Source organism: Paracoccidioides brasiliensis, assembly GCF_000150735.1.
Source record: "Paracoccidioides brasiliensis Pb18 unplaced genomic scaffold supercont2.3, whole genome shotgun sequence".
NCBI classification, from domain to species: domain Eukaryota; kingdom Fungi; phylum Ascomycota; class Eurotiomycetes; order Onygenales; family Ajellomycetaceae; genus Paracoccidioides; species Paracoccidioides brasiliensis.
In genome coordinates, this window is record NW_011371360.1 from 2,840,044 (window position 1) to 2,858,322 (window position 18,279).

General features: G+C 46.5%; 7 protein-coding genes across 7 annotated transcripts; 3 read left to right on the forward strand and 4 right to left on the reverse strand.

Moving 5' to 3' along the window:
- Positions 1 to 645: 645 nt before the first annotated feature.
- Positions 646 to 3,828, forward strand: PADG_03240 (TKL protein kinase; the record flags this gene model as incomplete). The annotated part of the gene is made up of 1 exon (XM_010760013.1): positions 646 to 3,828. One exon carries the CDS (start codon positions 646 to 648, stop codon positions 3,826 to 3,828), a length of 3,183 nt encoding a protein of 1,060 aa, XP_010758315.1.
- Positions 3,829 to 6,633: 2,805 nt separating this feature from the next.
- Positions 6,634 to 8,236, reverse strand: PADG_03241 (uncharacterized protein; the record flags this gene model as incomplete). The annotated part of the gene is made up of 2 exons (XM_010760491.1): positions 6,634 to 7,938; positions 8,003 to 8,236. 2 exons carry the CDS (start codon positions 8,234 to 8,236, stop codon positions 6,634 to 6,636), a joined length of 1,539 nt encoding a protein of 512 aa, XP_010758793.1.
- A 336-nt stretch (positions 8,237 to 8,572) lies between these two features.
- Positions 8,573 to 10,122, forward strand: PADG_03242 (uncharacterized protein; the record flags this gene model as incomplete). The annotated part of the gene is made up of 6 exons (XM_010760492.1): positions 8,573 to 8,699; positions 8,782 to 8,826; positions 8,921 to 8,941; positions 9,006 to 9,102; positions 9,178 to 9,667; positions 9,766 to 10,122. 6 exons carry the CDS (start codon positions 8,573 to 8,575, stop codon positions 10,120 to 10,122), a joined length of 1,137 nt encoding a protein of 378 aa, XP_010758794.1.
- A 443-nt stretch (positions 10,123 to 10,565) lies between these two features.
- On the reverse strand, positions 10,566 to 12,573 carry PADG_03243 (uncharacterized protein; the record flags this gene model as incomplete). Its single annotated transcript, XM_010760493.1, has 2 exons — positions 10,566 to 12,266; positions 12,334 to 12,573. The coding sequence occupies 2 exons, from the start codon at positions 12,571 to 12,573 to the stop codon at positions 10,566 to 10,568; spliced, it is 1,941 nt and encodes a 646-aa protein (XP_010758795.1).
- A 444-nt stretch (positions 12,574 to 13,017) lies between these two features.
- On the forward strand, positions 13,018 to 13,776 carry PADG_03244 (uncharacterized protein; the record flags this gene model as incomplete). The annotated part of the gene is made up of 2 exons (XM_010760494.1): positions 13,018 to 13,063; positions 13,148 to 13,776. The coding sequence occupies 2 exons, from the start codon at positions 13,018 to 13,020 to the stop codon at positions 13,774 to 13,776; spliced, it is 675 nt and encodes a 224-aa protein (XP_010758796.1).
- Positions 13,777 to 14,156: 380 nt separating this feature from the next.
- On the reverse strand, positions 14,157 to 14,846 carry PADG_03245 (bis(5'-adenosyl)-triphosphatase; the record flags this gene model as incomplete). The annotated part of the gene is made up of 2 exons (XM_010760495.1): positions 14,157 to 14,663; positions 14,802 to 14,846. The coding sequence occupies 2 exons, from the start codon at positions 14,844 to 14,846 to the stop codon at positions 14,157 to 14,159; spliced, it is 552 nt and encodes a 183-aa protein (XP_010758797.1).
- Positions 14,847 to 15,252: 406 nt separating this feature from the next.
- On the reverse strand, positions 15,253 to 17,985 carry PADG_03246 (uncharacterized protein; the record flags this gene model as incomplete). The annotated part of the gene is made up of 1 exon (XM_010760496.1): positions 15,253 to 17,985. One exon carries the CDS (start codon positions 17,983 to 17,985, stop codon positions 15,253 to 15,255), a length of 2,733 nt encoding a protein of 910 aa, XP_010758798.1.
- Positions 17,986 to 18,279: the final 294 nt, after the last annotated feature.

Consider the following 18,279-nt stretch of genomic DNA (forward strand, 5'->3'; position numbering starts at 1 on the left):
TTAATAAATAAGAATAAAATAAGGATAATCATAGCTAAATAACAACCAAAAATATAATTAGTTTATTAAATTATTATTAGCGATGGTTTTTCGCAACGGCTCCGTCCAGCCTCATTTTTTTTTGCATGCTCTCGACAACTCCTGTCAAACAACATCCCACCCACGAAACCACGGTGGTTTTACATTCGGTGATTGCCCCCTGGGCCCGGTACTTTCATCAGCTTCACTATTTTCATGGCAATTGAATATCATTACGGCAGTAGCCTTGACTATTATCTCGGTTTTGATTTTGATCTCCGTGTGTTCTCTGCGTGTCCTCTTAATGAACTATTTTAATATTTTGGTGGCCTGGAATGAGCCACCGGATCAATACAGATTTGCTGACAATCTCCGCAATTGATTGAGGATATTTCCTCTCTCGCAGATGAGTCAATCCAAACCTGCTTGTAATTATTTCTGCACATGGACATTGTTTGATCTGTCCCCTGTTGAGCAACCCGCCTGTGACTCCACCATAAGCGCGCAAGCCCGCAACACGGCTCTTCCAACTTCCTTCTCATATGGACGCATTGGTACCCTACAGGCCGTTGTCCAGTTCACTTGTGTAGCGACTGGCGAGCTAGAGCTCGCGCCAAATCGTGCCGCATGGCCATCTCACTTTTCGACCCTCTTGACCCCTTGACTCGACCGTTTTCCCCCATGCCTGGCCCCCCGAAGTTTCCTTCGTCAAAGAAGAGCATGTGGGATCGATTGGGGCTTTCATGGCTGGGAAAGGATAGCCGCCGTTCTGTTTCCCCGGACTCTCTGAATTGCAATCATCAGACACCTTATAATGACAGTAGTGATATTAGCAGTCTAAGTGCTAAGTACAACAACAACAACAACATCAATCCGCCCAAATCGGTATTGAGAAATGTTCGGGTGAGCCTGCCCCGCCTTCCAATTCTCAAGAGACGGAATTCGGAACGATATGACCGCCTTTATCGTAATGAGGCAGGCCGCAGTCGCGCGTTGTCCGTTGACCGCCGTCGACCCTTCAGCGGTCACCGAAATCCGTCAGCACCTCCAGTTTCTACCGCACGATTGTCTGCTCCAGATGTGCGGTACCACGATAAAGATCTCATGTTTCCTTCATGTGCGGATGCTGCCTCCTTATATGCACCGGAACATTTTGAATCTGGCACCTATACAGACGCCGCCTTCTCGGTAAATGGGGAGGATTTAGAGTCTATGTTGGAGAAGGAGTTGGATAAGAAATGGGTATTGAATCTGAGCATGCATTTTCGAGATCAATCTGATCGAGAAAAGTTTTTTATCACGTACGCAGAGACCCCAAACAAATGGCGGAGAGTTACCGTATCTTGCGATTACCGAAATGCCGAACTGGACTCTCTTGAACAGGATCTCAAATCTTTGTACTATCAACGGGATAAAAGTGCTCGAATATACGAATCAATCCGCGACTCAATATGCGAAATCCAGTTTTATAACACGGTGACTAATCTCAAGTTGGAAACTATTGATGGCCGGCTCCACGTTCATGTCACTGAAGATATGAACGAGATCGTTCCTTACCCACCATCATCTACAGTTGCGCACCTAGGGCTGCATTTTGTCCGCGAAAGCGAGCTCTTTTTGGATACCCACCTGTCTGGTTTCGCTTTTCAGGTGAAACTGAACAACAAATTCTATGTGAAGAAGGAAGTCCCAGCTCCGGAATCTGTGGATGAGTTTCTTTATGAAATCAACGCGCTGCATGCTCTGTCCGGGTCTCAATGTGTCATTGAACTTAAAGCTATCGTCGTCGATGATAATATGATGGTGGTGAAAGGTCTTTTGATCAACTTCGCTGACCAAGGTGCCCTGGTTGACTTATTTTATGAAAACAAAGGGGTTAGAAGTGTCGAATGGGCCAGAAGAGAGCGATGGGCACGGCAAACTATCCAAGGTCTTGCAGAAATTCATGAAGCTGGCTTTGTTCAGGGTGATTTCACACTTTCAAATATCGTCATTGACGACAAAGATGATGCGAAAATCATTGATATCAATAGAAGGGGTTGTCCGGTGGGCTGGGAGGCTCCAGAGTTCACAAAGAAGTTAGAAAGTAACCAAAAGATATCAATGTATATTGGGGTCAAGTCCGATCTATACCAACTGGGAATGACTCTTTGGGCTCTGGCTACCGAAGAAGACGACCCTGGCAAGCAGTTTCGACCGTTCGTAATACCAACCACCTTGGAAATACCAGACTATTATCGACATGTAGTTGATATTTGCTTAAGTGCCAGACCTCAGGATCGACTGTCGGCGAAGGAACTACTCAATTTGTTCCCTGAACATCCCCCCACTATGGCGAGCGAGTCTGCAGCTGTGAATGTGGAGCCTTCGCCTTCCGACCCAATGCAGACGCCACGAGATCCTGGATTCCTGGATGAGAACCTTCCTAGAAGGATTGACGTTGCTAACGATGCTGGATTGATTAGTGGACCGAGACCTGTACCTATTTCGGAAGACGTTCCGTTGTACGATTCTCATGGCGAAAAAACGACGGTAGATAACCACCATCTAACGACGTTGGCCTCGTTGAACGATGTCGATCTACATCTTCCCTTCTTTGAATCCTCGGATATGGGTGCGCGCTTTGAGAATCCTGACTTTGGTGTTAATGGGGAGGCAATCTTAGCCGCACCTCCATCGAGCGTCACGCTATCCTCTAGAGTCCATGGCATTGTACCATTAAGGATGGGTACTTTTGTGGCTCCGGAAGTTCTCACATGTATCGGGTGGCACGGTCCTTACGGTACTGAGGTCAATTCAGTGCAGTTGGCGGAACCACACTTATCTGGGGACTTGCCAACCTCACAGCCTTGCGCTGAAGGTGACGAATCTGAAACATACCGTGATACTTCTGAGGTTGATGAAGAGGCGGTGCTGCAAGTTCAAGTTGTGGATTCTGAGACCAAAATCTTCGAACATACAAATCGAGAGGACTTACTGGGCTCTTCCCTACCTATAAATCCGGCATATAAGGATCCACCTGTATCAAAGGGCAGGAACATTGGGTACTCAAATCGTCCAAGCTTTGATACTTCAACCCTCACAAAGCCTACTGCCACCGATTTATCAACTTGCCTTCCTAGAGACCAGGATCTTCAAACTGCACATTTTGAGAACCTTTTCTTGTCAAATCTGTCAATTGACCTTACTTTCAAGGAGCTTTCTGAGCAAGTGCAAGAGGATAACCTGCTCTTGACATCAAATTTGCCAATTAACCCAGCTTTTAAGGACCATTCTGAGCTCAGTCAACTCGTTGGCGACCCTCCTCCTCATGCCAAAGTTAATCGGAATTTTGATTTCTTCAACGCTACAAGCCAACCTCCCACAGTTCCCGAAGCGCAATCCAGCATGCCACATGTTTTTCTTTTATCACAGCTGCCAATTAACCAGGATTTTGGGACTCCATTTGCTCTAGCGCGTGAAGTTTCCTATGCGCCGCCTCAGGGTTCTAATGATGAACCGGGTTCACCGTCGGTTCCAACAAAGAAATTCTGTCCTTCTGGTCCTGAAGATGGTTTAAACCGTACTAGTTGTCAAACTGACCTTTCTGAAGACCTTCTCAAGCACGAGTTACCCAATAATCCCGCATTTCAGAATCTTGTTGGACCGAGACTTCTAAGGGGCCTTTCTATACATCCTCCTTTAGAAGAAAATCCAGAGCAATTAAGTTATCAGATCGACCGTTCTGATGACCTCCTCATGTCGCAATTGCCGATTAATCCGTCATTTAAGGATCCTGTTGTACCAGGACTACCAAATTCCCCTGATTAGGGACATCCTTCAACACAATCAATTGTCAAGCTGGTCATCCTGATGATCTATTTAAGTCAGAATTACTATTAATCTTAGCTCTAAGGGCCCTCTCAAACCAGGACTGCAAACCAGATGTCCCTCGTGGAATTTCGATGGTATATATCCAGAGCCTCAGATACTTAGTTCTGGAGAGGAAATGGGATAATCATCAGAAGATCTCCTTACCTCCAGCTTACCAATTAACCCAAGATGTGCCATCGCGGGTTTCAGTCCGGGAAGGGGCAACATGTCAATAGGACGCTCTGAACTACATAAATATACCCTGAAAGTTGGGGTCACACAACATAACACTGGCTACACGCCCCGCCTTCACGCTATCCTTATTCATGGGAGGAAATTGGGTTACCTGATGCTCAAATAATTTGTTTCGATGGGTGGAAACATTAAAAATGCTCTATTTCTTTTATCACTTGCGAAAATGTTTCTGGATCCGATTTTATATGCTTCAGCTATTCCTGCATACACGTTCTTCATCTCTATCTCGGCAACGACATAGGTTTTATTTGACGGAGTTTTATAGACATGATTTTGAAAAGTCTTTCCAAGCCTTATTGTTATTATTATTGTTGTTTTTGGCTTTTTGGTTTGATTTTGATTCCGATTTCATTCTGAATATGTTGTTTTCTGGAGGTTGATTAAAACAGGTGCATACCCCTCCCAAAACCATACATAGCTTGCTCGTACTCCCCTTAAAGTTTTCTCTCACCTTATTTCTCCCAATGTATTTTCCAGCATTTCTTTGGCGTTAAATTTCAATCAGTTTCTATAATAGTGTGTTTTGTTTTATCTGTTGGAATGACTTTATCTCATTCCCCTTGCCATTTGCATCCTTTAATGCATTTGCACTCCTGAGGACCTCATATCTATGGTTCATTATCATTCTTGTCTTGTTTTAATTTTTCATGCTTCTTATCAATTATGGGGACTTAGTATGTAAATTGGGTGAAATCCTGCATTCATCAGGCAGTGGGAGAGAAAGAAAATTCCTGCCCAGGATGTGAAAATTAAAAATAGATAATTAATGAATGTATGTACAATTTTCTTCTGCGTGATGCACTGTGCCAATGCTAATCTGTTATCGCTGTAGAAACATGGGATGTGCTGCCCCCAACCCCTTCAGAACGAACCCACCTCGAACGGCCTCGATTACTATTTCCAAAGTTTACTCATTTTTTGCATGGAGTCTCCATCTACTTGCATCGTTCATGTGTATCCCCTCCATTTCCAAAATCTACCAAACCATATGATCTCGCATCAATACAGCTCAATTGATAATACAGCCTTTATTTACTTTTCCTTCCATGGCGATTTCTCCACACCATTTCAAAACATCCATTCATCCTCTTGGTTTGTCTATCTCTCCTCTTATCACTTCTTTTGTATATAATTTTCTCTCCTTTTCTATTTTCCATACGTTCACTATATCCCCATTCTCGCTTCATCACCAGCCAGAATCGTCAGATTTAATGATATTATGAACATGTTATTTATTATTTCTGCATAGATAGCCAATTTTTAATCAGAATTGGAAGCATTTTTCTACTATCCTATTTTCTACACCATATATTCCTTCTCCTTCTGGACACCGTTGCATTTTGTCGCAGAGCAGTTGATACCTAGGACTCTTTTTGCTTAGGAGAGTGCTCCATATCTGATATTATAATGGTATCACCCTTGAGGTACGCAAGTATATCTTTGACAGATTGCAGTTCGCAGCAGACAAAACCAAATGCACCACTCTGATCCTAGAAGGTCGGTCAACACGGTTCATACCGTAGCCCTGCAACGGCAAACTTCACCTAACAACGGTGGGTTACGGAGGGATATTGAACTATTGATCAAGTGTCAACCAAGGCATCCATTTGCATATTGGTCAGCGGCCTGATGGTTCAGAATTAATAGGCTTTTCTGAGAAGAGGACTACATTTTGTTTGTAATAAGAGGCCTGGCAAAAGTTGGAAAATCTGGATATTGGAGATGAAAAACTTCGCCCAGTAATCTCAATGGCTGGAGCTGCTATATATATATATATATATATATATATATATAGCGTAAGTTTGTGCCGATAACTATTAAGAAATGAAATAGGCTTGACAGGCGATGTGACCTGATCTATCCGTAAGGGTTTGATTGGAAGTGTCATTACTCCCCAATCAATTATTAATGATGCAGAGCGTGAAGATGAAGAGGACGATGTTAATAGAAGATAACTGCGCCGTAAAAAGTAGTTAAATGGCTATATATATTCTGTCCTGGATTAAGGCCGATGATATACAGTTTACTCCGAGTTAAGTAAGGAAGAAAGGTGTGCAAAGGCTTAGATCTGCTCTCCGGTTTGGAATACTACCCCATCGCTTAATGATAATAACAATAGGCAAGTTAATAAAGATATCTATCCAAACTAACCCTATATGCATATATCCTCAAACCGCAACGATTCCAGCGCTTCAATGATGCTCAGTGTAAAAAATGGCCGATTTGCTGATAAATAGGGGGAAAGACAACGATAAAATAGAAATAGAGGACCCGAAAATAGGTTTTGTTAATGTCATCTCAAAGGATGGAAGTGGGCCGTAACAAGACAAGAACAATATACATATGGGTATATATCATGTACACATCTTAATAGAAGCAAGTATATTTGGCATATTCTTGGGGAAAAACGCCGCGTGAAGTTCCCTCCCAATAAACGATGTTAAAAACAGAAAGAAAAATAATTTAGAAAGGTATTGGGAACAATAACATGGAAAGAAAGCGGAGGAATTAGAAGGGTTTGTCTGAGTCAGGCTTGGCCTCAATCGCAGTTGTAGGAGCGTCAGGGCTACCTGGTTCCTTACCGGCCGTCGTTTCTGTAGCTGCCTCATCTGCTTTCGACGGTTCTGTTTCAGTAACCGTAGCTTTATCGTCTGACAAATCTTCCTCAACTTTTTCCGAGGTGTTAACTGGAGTAGTTGGCGATTCCAGAGCTTCTATCGTCTCCTCAGTTGAAGCACTTTCTGGCGCTGACTCATCTGCTGGCGGTCTCGCCATCTCTGGCTTTTCATGTTCACCGTCACCACCACCATCGATGGGGGTTTCAGACATACTTTGTTCCACCGGGACTGCTTCAGTCGTAGAGACTTCCGTGGATGTGGTTGGCAATGGCTCATTTTCACCATCAGGGGATGTCGCACTTGGGAGTTGTACAATAGTGTCCTCCTTAGGTGTGTGGCAATTTTTGCCTACATCGTCATCCTCTGAAGCTTCTGTAATTGTTGAGACAATAGCCCCTAGTGAAGGAGAAACTTTATGTCGTCTAGTTGTTGTCAATGGAGTTTCGAGCATAGAACGTTCTGGCTGTTTTTCCGGGGCTGCTTTTTCTTCCTGATTTTCTTCCTGATTTCCTGGCTCCCTCTGCAAAACGGTCATACGGCGGCTGGTGTCACGATCCGTATCTCGGTTGTTTGTAGGCTGGATACCTTCCGCTTCTGCGGGGACTGTATAATTCTCTTCCTGAATGAGATTGTATGCATCGCAGACTGTCTTAAAGAAAATGTAGAGGCCATCATGTCCTTCGACCTGCCAGAATACATCACGATGCTGAAACCATGCATGCGCGAATATGCGATAGACGCGGCGGAAGATATTGGTAAGATGCCTCATGCTCGTCTGAGGTCCTCCAGAGGACTCTGAACCAAGAGTTAACCTGCTTGGGAAGTATTTGGGGGATGTCAGGGTGTTCGTGGCCCAGTCAAGGGTATGACAACAGTAGTCGATGGCGCAACAAGATTTGGGAGGATCATGGACAGCGCACAGGTATTGCCATTCTGAGGCGCGCATTTCTGGACATGTTTGTGCAGAGCACGGTGGGTCTTCCGCGAAAAAGGCTACGATCAGGTTATTGGCCTTCATGGTGAGGAACCGGCAGAGCTCATAGAGCCATAGAGTGCGTTCTACTCCTTCCGGCGGTTCTGAAAGATACCGCGCAACATCACGAGTTATTGGGTTGAGAGTTGAGGAGTCGCTAGGCCTGGTGTAGTGTTGATATAAAGCTTTAAGGTGTTCTTGTAATTGGAATGGTGAATCGAGCTGAACCGCGATCATAGTTACTTAGCGCCCAATCATTTCAGGTTTTGCAGTAGGATTGACCAACCTGGGAGAGCGGGACGAGAGGGGGTCCAGATGCCATATCTGTAGATTTGGTCCCCGGCCGTATGCGGCGCATTGATGCATTGTCGGGCTCATGAGGTAATCCCAGGAGATCTTCATCAGATGTCCTAAACCCTTCGCCAACCGTCGGGGATTGGGGCCCAAACTGGACCTCGGTGAATGGCGGGGGGCTGGGCAACCGAGGTGAGCTGGAGGGAGAAGCTCCAGCAGCAGTCATCTTCAGCTCGAGCGGGCGCAATGAATGTGGCCTGGCGTTGTTGGCGGGGAATAGGGGAAACGGGGTGTCGAGGTTGTTGTTGACGGTCCGCGTTGAGTGAGGCTCTGACGTTGCCTCGAACAAACACCAATCTCGTACGGAAGCTAGTTCTGCCGCGCCGACCAGCCCTAAGCCCTAAGTGGCCCGATACAGGTTGTCGCAGCCTTAGGTAGTCAGTCTCTCGGGGTATATGGATAAGTAAGGGACTTGATATCAAGATATCAAATCGATCGAGACAGGAATATAAATTTTCTGGCTTCCGGATACACTTTGTTGTGTTTGCGAGAAGAAGTAAAAATGGATTTTAATGACAGTGATGAGGAGGGCCCGCCTGAACTAGTCGACATGAACTCGCTGGAGGGCCCTCATGCAAAGACCCCCGCTGAACGGAAGCTGAACAGAGTGCCTATCACGATTGTAACAGGTATGTATGCAGAGGGCGGCTGTCAGATAAAATATATAGAATAGTTACGAGAATTCTGTTGACTAAAATAAGCCCGTGGCAGGCTACCTGGGTGCGGGCAAGACGACGCTGCTCAACTATATTCTGAGTGAAAAACACGGGAAGAAAATAGCAGTGATTCTTAACGGCTTGTAACCACCCACTCCTATGTCCGTGTTTCAGCGCTTTCTAACGTTCTGGAGGGATCGTAGAATTTGGAGATTGTATGTAACTTATTGATTGTTGTGCTCTCTTTTTGTATGATGCGTTTCTGACGTGGTTGGACAGCAATTGATATCGAGAAGTCAATAACCGTCAATAAAGGACGTGAACAAGTTGAAGAATGGCTAGAGCTGGCAAATGGCTGCATATGCTGTTCTGTCCGGTGAGAGAATAGTTTTTTTCTTTCTCTCACCCTGGATATTTCACCTACTCTAATTGCAGCTAATATCACCAATAGAGATACAGGTGTGGCGGCCATTGAATCGCTCATGGAACGCCAAGGCACATTTGACTACATTCTACTGGAAACAACCGGCCTTGCAGACCCAGGCAACATCGCACCCTTATTCTGGGTTGACGATGGGCTAGGCAGTACCATCTACCTCGATGGAATCGTCACCCTCGTCGATGGGAAGAACATCCTCCGTCTTCTAGACGAGCCTGCTCCACCAGAAATCCAGGGAATCCACCATGGCCAAGTTTTGACCACCGCCCATCTCCAAATATCACATGCTGATGTGATCATACTGAACAAGAGCGACTTGATCACACCTGCTGAGCTTGAGAAGGTTAAGGAGCGGGTTACCTCTATTAACGGCGTGGCGAAAATTATTGTCACGGACCATAGCAAAGTCCCAAATCTTGAAGGAACTGTGCTTGAGATCCATGCGTATGATAACCTGACCGATGTCGATTTCAGTGAGAAGGGCCACAGCCATCTCGATCCCGTATGTGACTGTCCATAAATCTTCTTCACTACATTATACTTGAACATGTTAAGTGTTAGAGTTCGTTTTCCTTCTAACAAAGATATATGCTCATCCAGTCGATATCAACGCTTTCCTTCACCATTGACAAGATAGCCCCAGAAAGCGTACCAAAAGTGGATGTATGGCTACGATCATTATTGTGGGAGCAACAGCTACTTCCTAAACCAGCAAGCCCGAGTCTTCCAACTATGAAAGATTTCGAGATCCATCGGCTGAAGGGGCTACTCTGCCTGACAGATGGTGGGACGCGGATCATCCAAGGTGTTCAGGAAGTTTTCGAGATTATAGAAACAGACAACAGACACCCCTCTGCAGTAGATTGCTGCAAAATCGTCTTGATTGGACGAGGATTGGGGACTGATAGCGGCCCCTGGCGGGAAAGCTTGCAAGCATGTGTTGGGCAATCAGGCTAAAACGTTAATTTTAATGAATATTTTTACCGGAGCTACAATCAATTCCAAGCGGCACTTCAGAATCAAACAACACGGAGACCTTATGCCTCGACTATCAGTGGGCATTGGACTACGAACACGGACGTTCTGTAGTCAGAGGACATATCCGGATATGAAAGAAAATAGGAACTGACGGATACTTCGTCGATTCATCGAGGTTTCCTGTCACTATTATATGATCGTTTCCAAGGTAGTAAAAGGCATCTGTGGAAAACTAGAGGTATATGAGTGGGAGATCTTCAAGACTGGGATATAAACCAACGAGCGAGCATCGAAGGAAAATTCCCAAAGAACGTCGTTATAATCAATATTAGGACCTGAATTGAAAAAATAAACCGCATCGCATAAATGGGGTCTAAACAGCCTCCCATCGTAAGATAAACCACACAATCAAATTGTTATTCCTAAACTCTAGATGTGAACCGAGCTCCAAACGACGGCGAATTCTGCAAATCAGATCCAGCCATGCCACCGTGTATGTCCATGGCCTGTTCACCATCCGCATCCGCATCAACGACACTATCTTCCATCGGCAACATATGAACCGACGGCGAGTTAACAGGACTAATAGCCACCCTAGGCCTGCTCTTGAACACGCTAGCATAATCCGCCTCCTGACTAAAGAGTTCTTCCTTGGGTATCGACGTCCCCGAGTCTGGCTCTTGGAAACTCCCAGTTCTGTCCTTTCTAGGGGTCTCAAACTGGTTCACGGGGAAGATTTGGGATTTTCGAGGCTTTGCCGCGTGCGACAATGACTTGCGGGGTCGGGCGGTGGGTGCGGGGAGGAATGTCATGGATTTCCTTGTGCGCTCGATGAGTGTGCTTGTAGCGGTCCTGGTCGGGTTGACGGAGATAGGTTGTGGGGATTCCGCGTCCTCGGATTTGGGGCTTGCGTTGCAATCATAGTCGATTGTGATTGAGGGGGTGCCGTGGCCGGATGAAAATTCATAGTGTGGGGTTCCAACTCCACTTACTTCTTCACTTTCGAACTGTGGGGAGCTTCTGGTGCTACCATGCGCTGGAAGGGAAGAGATTATGGACATATTATCCATGTAGCTGTAAGTTGGAGTTGGTTGGTCTGCCATTAGAGTTAAAGTGGCTTGGTCTATGGAATAATCACGATTTGAATGAAGATTTTTGAGCCTCTGTTTTCCTAAATCTGCAGAATGTAGCTGTTCTTTATTTCGTGAAATGTTGACTTCATGCTTGAGAAGAGAAGCATCCAGCGCCGAAATTAATGAAGAGTATTCATTGTCGTGAAGTGACTGATCAACAGATTTTCGATCTGATTGTGCAAGTGAAACAACAGATAACGATTGATGATCACGAAAAGCTAGTGGCTGGGATGAGATGGAGCCTTTCAAGGGCTGTGCAGCATGTCTTTCTTCCTCCAGTGTTTGCTTGAATTTCCGCCATCTCTCAACCCTAGCTTTCTGTTCTGCAAGTCGATTATCCAAATCAGCTAGTAGATCGGAGGAGGACGGGTGACTGCTTTTCTCATCTAATCGACCATTCTTTACCAAGCACCATGTCTGTGAAAAGGAGGAGTCAAGAACGTGGTCAGAAGGCGCCTGCAAGCCACCATTGAGAATCGTATCTGCCCATTTCTCATCTCCAAGCCATAAATTCATGATATCATTAGTATAGCTATTTTCCTCTGTGGTTGATTTGTTGGCAACTTCCTTTGACCGGACAGCGAGTTCATCCGTCTTGCTGTCAAGCAACTTCTTCAGTTGTTCATAGGCCTCTCGCGCATAGCATTTATGGTTGATCATGGCCGTGAGTGAGATACGATGTGCTATTATCAGTGGAACCAAGATTTCTTGATCTAGAGGGGAGGTCCTCCCACTGAAGCACATCTTAAGCACTGGAATTTGGTGGGCCCTTGCATGAGCCAATCTCTTTTTCTGCAGCACAGCCGTGGAAAACATGCACAATGCCTCCTCAAATTTCTTCCCTTTACATTCATCGAGCATCGTTTTGCGGAGGATGGCTTCCCTTCCGAGAACGCCATTTTTCTTGACATCGGAAAGGGCACGAAAAAGGGCAGCCCGGAGGTTAACTGACTGCAAGGGTTCCAGTGGAGGGAAAAAGGGACGCAATTTCTAATAAAGAAGGTTTAGAACACTTCTTTTTCTTCCGTTTTAGCAACAGCTCTCATAATGAACTTACATTCTGAGTCTCCTCTGGATCCCATATCAGGAAAAGCTGGTACAAAGACCATTCGACCGCCTTGACTCGCTGGCGGAGATTTGGTTGGGAACTTGCAAAAGTGCGGACCGTTATGTCCGGCCAGTCAGGGAGCTGGTCAAGATGCAATAGCCTGAGATTCCGCACAAAGGCAGTTATGTGCGAGGAGACCAGCCAATTGAGCCCCTTAGGATTGGGAAGAGGACGGGTGGAAGATTGCATTTTTTGGGGTATCATAATCAAAGCGTCAACTGTCGAGTTATTGGTTTCAATTACTAACTAATAGTTACCTAACTACGTACATGACATAACTAGGTAAAGAACGCGGATTGCAGCAGAATGAAGTAAACAAGAAGGGGTGGTCTTGTTTGCAACGTTTGCAGCATTTGCCCTGTTTGTCTGTTTGTCCCAAGGCAAACCGCGGGTCTTGCTTCTATTTAATCATTCTGTCACTGCTTCAGGTGCTTATCCTCTGCTGAATGCTGAAATACAGACAAGAGTCTTTGCACACTTGGTTGTGACTGTCATTCTTTCCAAGAGCTCCTTTTTTGTTTCTTTCTTTTCTTTTATATACTACTCATCCAGACTGGCGCTGGAACTGGCGCTGGAACTGTCGCAAGTCCTCTTCAATAACAGCGTTTCCCTCATTTACTAGGGGCTTGCATCATGGGGTCGACTGCACTCAAGGAAGCTCCATGGACAGCTCAGTCCGGTTGGTGTTTCTCCTCTTCTTATTGCGCTGTCTATTTTGCAGTCTCGGGATTGAGACGATAGTTTCTAACAACGGACGTGACAGTTATCGCCACACTCCCACACCCACTCGCAGAGAACACCTCCAGCCCCGTTCCCTTCTTCCATCTTCTTGAGCGCCTAAAATCCACAAAGCGCGAAGGATGGCGTCGATTCGGCATCACCAACGGTGAATCGATATCCGACCACATGTATCGCATGTCCATTATGACCATGTGTGCCCCGCCTGCGCTCGCGGCCAAACTCGACATCCCACGCTGCACGAAAATGGCACTGATACATGACATGGCCGAGTCTATAGCTGGCGACATCACCCCAGCCGATACCCATATACCAAAGGCAGAAAAGGCCAGGCGAGAGGCGGAGGTTATCGAATATATTGGCAAGTCCCTTCTGGGCGCTGTGCCCGGCCTTGCAGCCCAGGATATCCAAGATATATTCCAAGAGTACGAGGATGACAATACGCCGGAGGCCCAATTCGTCCACGACATTGACAAGATGGAGCTGTTGCTACAGGCGGTGGAGTATGAACGGGCCCACGCAGGCAAGCTGGATTTGTCGGAATTCTTCCATGTGTTGAAGGGCATCAAGCTTCCTGAGGTTAAGGAGTGGGCAGCTGCGGTAATGGAGGAAAGAGAAACGTTTTGGGCGGGAAAGTTGCCGGGCCGGAAATGACGATTTTAATCCGTTATGAATGGTCAATGTGTCATGAATTGTCATGGATTAATAGAGTGTGCGCACGCAAGTTGCCCTGTGGTGTTTGTGCGGGATTGGTTTAGGGATTTTCCTTTTGGGAGAAAATTTTTTTTTTCGGGTTGCTCCTCCTTCAAGCATCATAAAAGATATCTTTCGTTTGAAGGAATTAGACCTCGAATAGATATTTTCTATGTCTTGCCTCTTTGCCATTCCAATCTGTGTATACTCTATTATCGATCTACAAATGTCGCATGATTCATAAAGTAAGACCCATCAACATCATCAGCAGCCATACCTACCCTTTGAAAATCTCCCGGAGACACAATCCTTCCATCTTTATTTTATACACAACCCCCATCTCAATCCACCTGTTCCCCCTCCATCTCCTTTGCCAACGCCAACGCCTCCGCCCTCATCTCCTCCTCCGACCGCGGCTTTCGCGCCTCATTATCTACAGCCGGAAACCTAACCCTCCCCACCTCAACCCCTTCCTTCCCTGCCTCCGCAAGCTCCCCCAACTGCTTCGCAATATCCCCCTCATCCCCCTCCATCATCCCATATATAGCATCCGAACCACCCCGATGGTCCAAATCCGCCTTCCTCCTCGGTATTATATGCACATGCACATGTGGCACAGACTGCCCCGCCTCCGGCCCATCTTGTATTGCTATGTTGAGACTTGTGCCAAGGTAGACGCGCTCGATCATGCGACTTACGCGTCGGACGGTGAGGAAGAGGTCGCTTGTTTCTGAGGTGGAGAGGTCGGCGAGGCGCGGGACGGGACGGAGGGGGCAGACGAGGACGTGGCCTGGGAGTATGGGTTTGAGGTTTACGAGAGCGTAAGAGAGAGGGGTTGTGTAGAATACCTGGTGTGCGGGTTGTTTTAGGAGGGGATCCCCGGATGTATTGCGGGGGAGATTATATTAAACGGGGATGCAGGATGCGGATGCGGATGTGGGGTGGGAATTGTGCGGGGAAAATGTAAAACTTGCCTGTGGTGTTACCAAATAAGACCCAAAATATATTGGCGTCTTGGATAATAGAGACATTGTGATAGTCTCGCTGGCGATTGGGGGTGTGAGAGTGCGTAATTGAAATGATGTCAGGAGAAGAATGAGAAGTATATGCGGTCAACGACGTGGTTGTATTGGTAGCGTGCGGTGCGCTAGTCCATAATAGGAAGCCTAAGGTCTGATGTCATCTAAACAAACCAACCATATTAACCCCTTGATGATTTCCCGCCCAACCACGATACGATGCACAATTATTCAGATCGAATAGTGTTCTAGCATACAATTGCAAATTAAAATGTTCTAGGATTTTAATGGTACTATATCCCTTTTTTGACTTATTCATACACGGAATGTGCGCCATGCAAACCGTCAAAGTATCTCGCTGCAACCCAGCGTAAATTGACGGAAGGTAAAAAAAAAAAAAAAAAAAAATCTAGAATTATCAGGGGCTTGAGTCAATCGATATAACAGAGATGGCATCGCTCAATTCAGACAATGATTCGTCGTCATTTCTACTATTATCCTTACCCCTCACATTGGAAGTCACTCTAGCACGCATCCGCAAGTGTGGATCTTCTCCTTCAACAAAATCCGTCTCGAGCGACGCCTCTTCATCACCACAGGGTACTAAAAATCCACCACCTTCATCAGCAGAGTCCCTTTCTTCTCCCCTGCCCTCTCCCTCTCCGTCTTTCTCTTCCTCCTCCGATCCCGGATCACCACCCCCAACATCGCGCTGCCGATTGACAAACGGATTCAACATCTCCCCATCCACCCCATCTCCATATTCAGTCTGGATCCTCTCCGCAATCCTCAAACCCATAATAAACTTCCTCCACGTAGAAAGAATAAGCTTGTCATGCTTAAGTTTCTCCTTTCTCCTCTTCTCAGCATCCTCTGCACGCCACGCGTCCTTGACAAGCTGTGCGTTTTCACTTGCAACAACCACCCCGTCAATAATCGGGACGGCCATCTTAGATCCGAATTCAAACCCAGTGACTGCTTCCGCATAATCGACGCCTAGTTTCTTACATATGCGCACCGTGCCCCGCCAGGGTATATGTGTTGCACCCTTGGGAATCATAGTTGGCACGAAGCAATCAATGTTCCCGTAGGCGTTTTTCGGAATCTTCCCATCTTGAATTGGGGGTGGGATGATATATTCTGTTTGATAAAGGGCATACAGACCCTGCTTCTGCTTCTCACCACTTTCACGCTCAGCTTCTTCAACTTCCCGCTTACGGGTTAACGTTACTGCACGCACAGGGACGAGTTTCAAAGGAGCCTCCCCCATTTTAATCTGTCGTCCTTCCTTATGCCAGCTTTCGGCAGAAAGACACTTCTCAACATCCGCCCGCCTATATACTTTCTCCTCTTTTACTTTGTCACCTTTCCCACTGGTAAATGTCCGAACATGCTTTGCACCAGGTCTTATCGCCTCCTCGCGCCGTAGAAATCGTTCAAGTACAAACTCCGAAGAACACCTCAAGCTCTGCAACGTATCCCCTTCCTTCTTCTGCACCTTCTTCTCCGGTTTATTAGGAAGTAGGTCTTTCGCATCCTCCTTCTCATCAACGATTGTTCTCTTGTCTTCTGGCCGTTCATAGCCCCTCATGGCATCTTTGAACCAATCGTAGAGAATATATCTCGTCAGCCCTCTGCTGCTATGCATCGGGATTTTTTCCACGGGCATGCGGAACGCCCTGGTCTTCCCCGGCCACGTATGTCGCTTGAGGTATCTGGTAGTAACATCCTTGGCTGTTGCGTCGGGTGAGTATGCGACGACATACGCGATTACCTGCTTCGCTTTTTCAGCTTTTGCACCCCGTGGCTCGAACGAGGATAGGAGTTCAGGAGTCGTGGCAACAGCATTAGTGGTGGGCAGAATGAGAGCTTCAACGGGGATGATTTCGTGCGTAATTGGAGAAACAGCTTCGGTCCAGTATATAGGGAATGGGAGGTCATTGTCAAAGCGCTTGTTGGGAATTTCGTTTTTCTTCGTTGATCGTCGTCTATGAGATTTGAATGGGGGCTCATCGTCATCCGTTTCGCTACTTTCCGCGCTGGAGGGTGGTACTGCTTCCCCATCCATCGACGCTGTTGGCGGATTCTCATCCTCCACACGATAGTTTTCCACTTTCGTCCACCCAAACCCGATAGGCTGCAAGCTTGCAACCATCCTCGCCTCGATACCCAGAGCTCTAACCAAAGCCGTAAACAGCTGAGCGCCTACATCTCGCGATCCCTCAGAGCGACGTGCCAGTTCGCGAAACTCACTCAGATCAGCTATCCTTTCGCCATGGTCATATTTACTATGATCTCCCTTATGGAAAGAGTCAATTTCTTCCTGGAGTGTTGCAATAGTTCGATATCCCCTCTTCCGTAAACCAGGTGCAGTAATCTTGAATTGTTTTCTCCAGTGAGCGGCCAGGACCTTCAAGAGTTGGATCGTTGGATCTCCCCCAGAGATGATCTTCATTTCCGGCTGGCCGGCTTCTAAACGAGAAGCGTCTTCTCCCCAATTGCGCTGTTGTCTATTTGTATCTTTCTTCCTCTTCCCTTCTGTTGCCTTAGATGTGGCATTTGGCGATTTTTGCGATGTTTTCGGTAGCTTCCTACCCGCTGCTACTTCCCACTTCTCAATCTCACCCTTTATAGCTGGTGGTAGCCGGTCTCGTAAAATCTGATGAAGTTTCTTGTCGTTAATCCACCAGTTCCGAATAGCATTGTGGAACAGTAAAAACTGCACATGCATGTAATGGGTTTGGATACGTATTTCCCTTTCTATCTTGCTGGGCCCTTTCTTCCCCGGGGCCCCTATATCTACGTATGTATGGTGGCTTCTATCCAGCGTAAGCTCTAGATCTTGTGGGGCTGGAGCTGCTGGCGTAGTAATGGATGCGGTGGTCCCCTGAAGCGCATCTTCCCAGTTCTCTTCCTCGTCGTCTGAGCTGGTTTCATCATCGCCTTCATTTCCATGTCCATCCCCATTCTTATCCACATCCGTTGAAGATACGGAGCTCAGGGGCGATTCTGAGTCATCTGACAAGTCCGCTCTGATCTCATTCACTGGCTTCGTTGTCGATGGCCCTGGATCGGTGAGTTCAAGAGCACGATGTTTGCCGGGGAGAGATTCTTCCGAGAGTCCCCTCTTCCGAGGTAAGAAAGGCGGCATCAACGCATTTATCTTGGTCAAAACATAATACAGGCTGCTGAGGTATGGTGTACGACGATATCAAAAAAGTCTTCAAGATGCTGCTCCTTAAAGCCTCCCTCTGCTCCTTAGTTTGTGAAGTCTATCTCGAATCTTAAAGTAATCTGATCCCCAATTTTGGCCCGAGACCACATCGCGAAGGCACGTGACCTTAATTGATTCCGGCGTCTTTCAAATTCAAGCGAACCAGATTCTCAGGTAATATGTAGATTGAACACTCACGTTAATAGGTTCTCGGGATCCTCATAGTGTTGA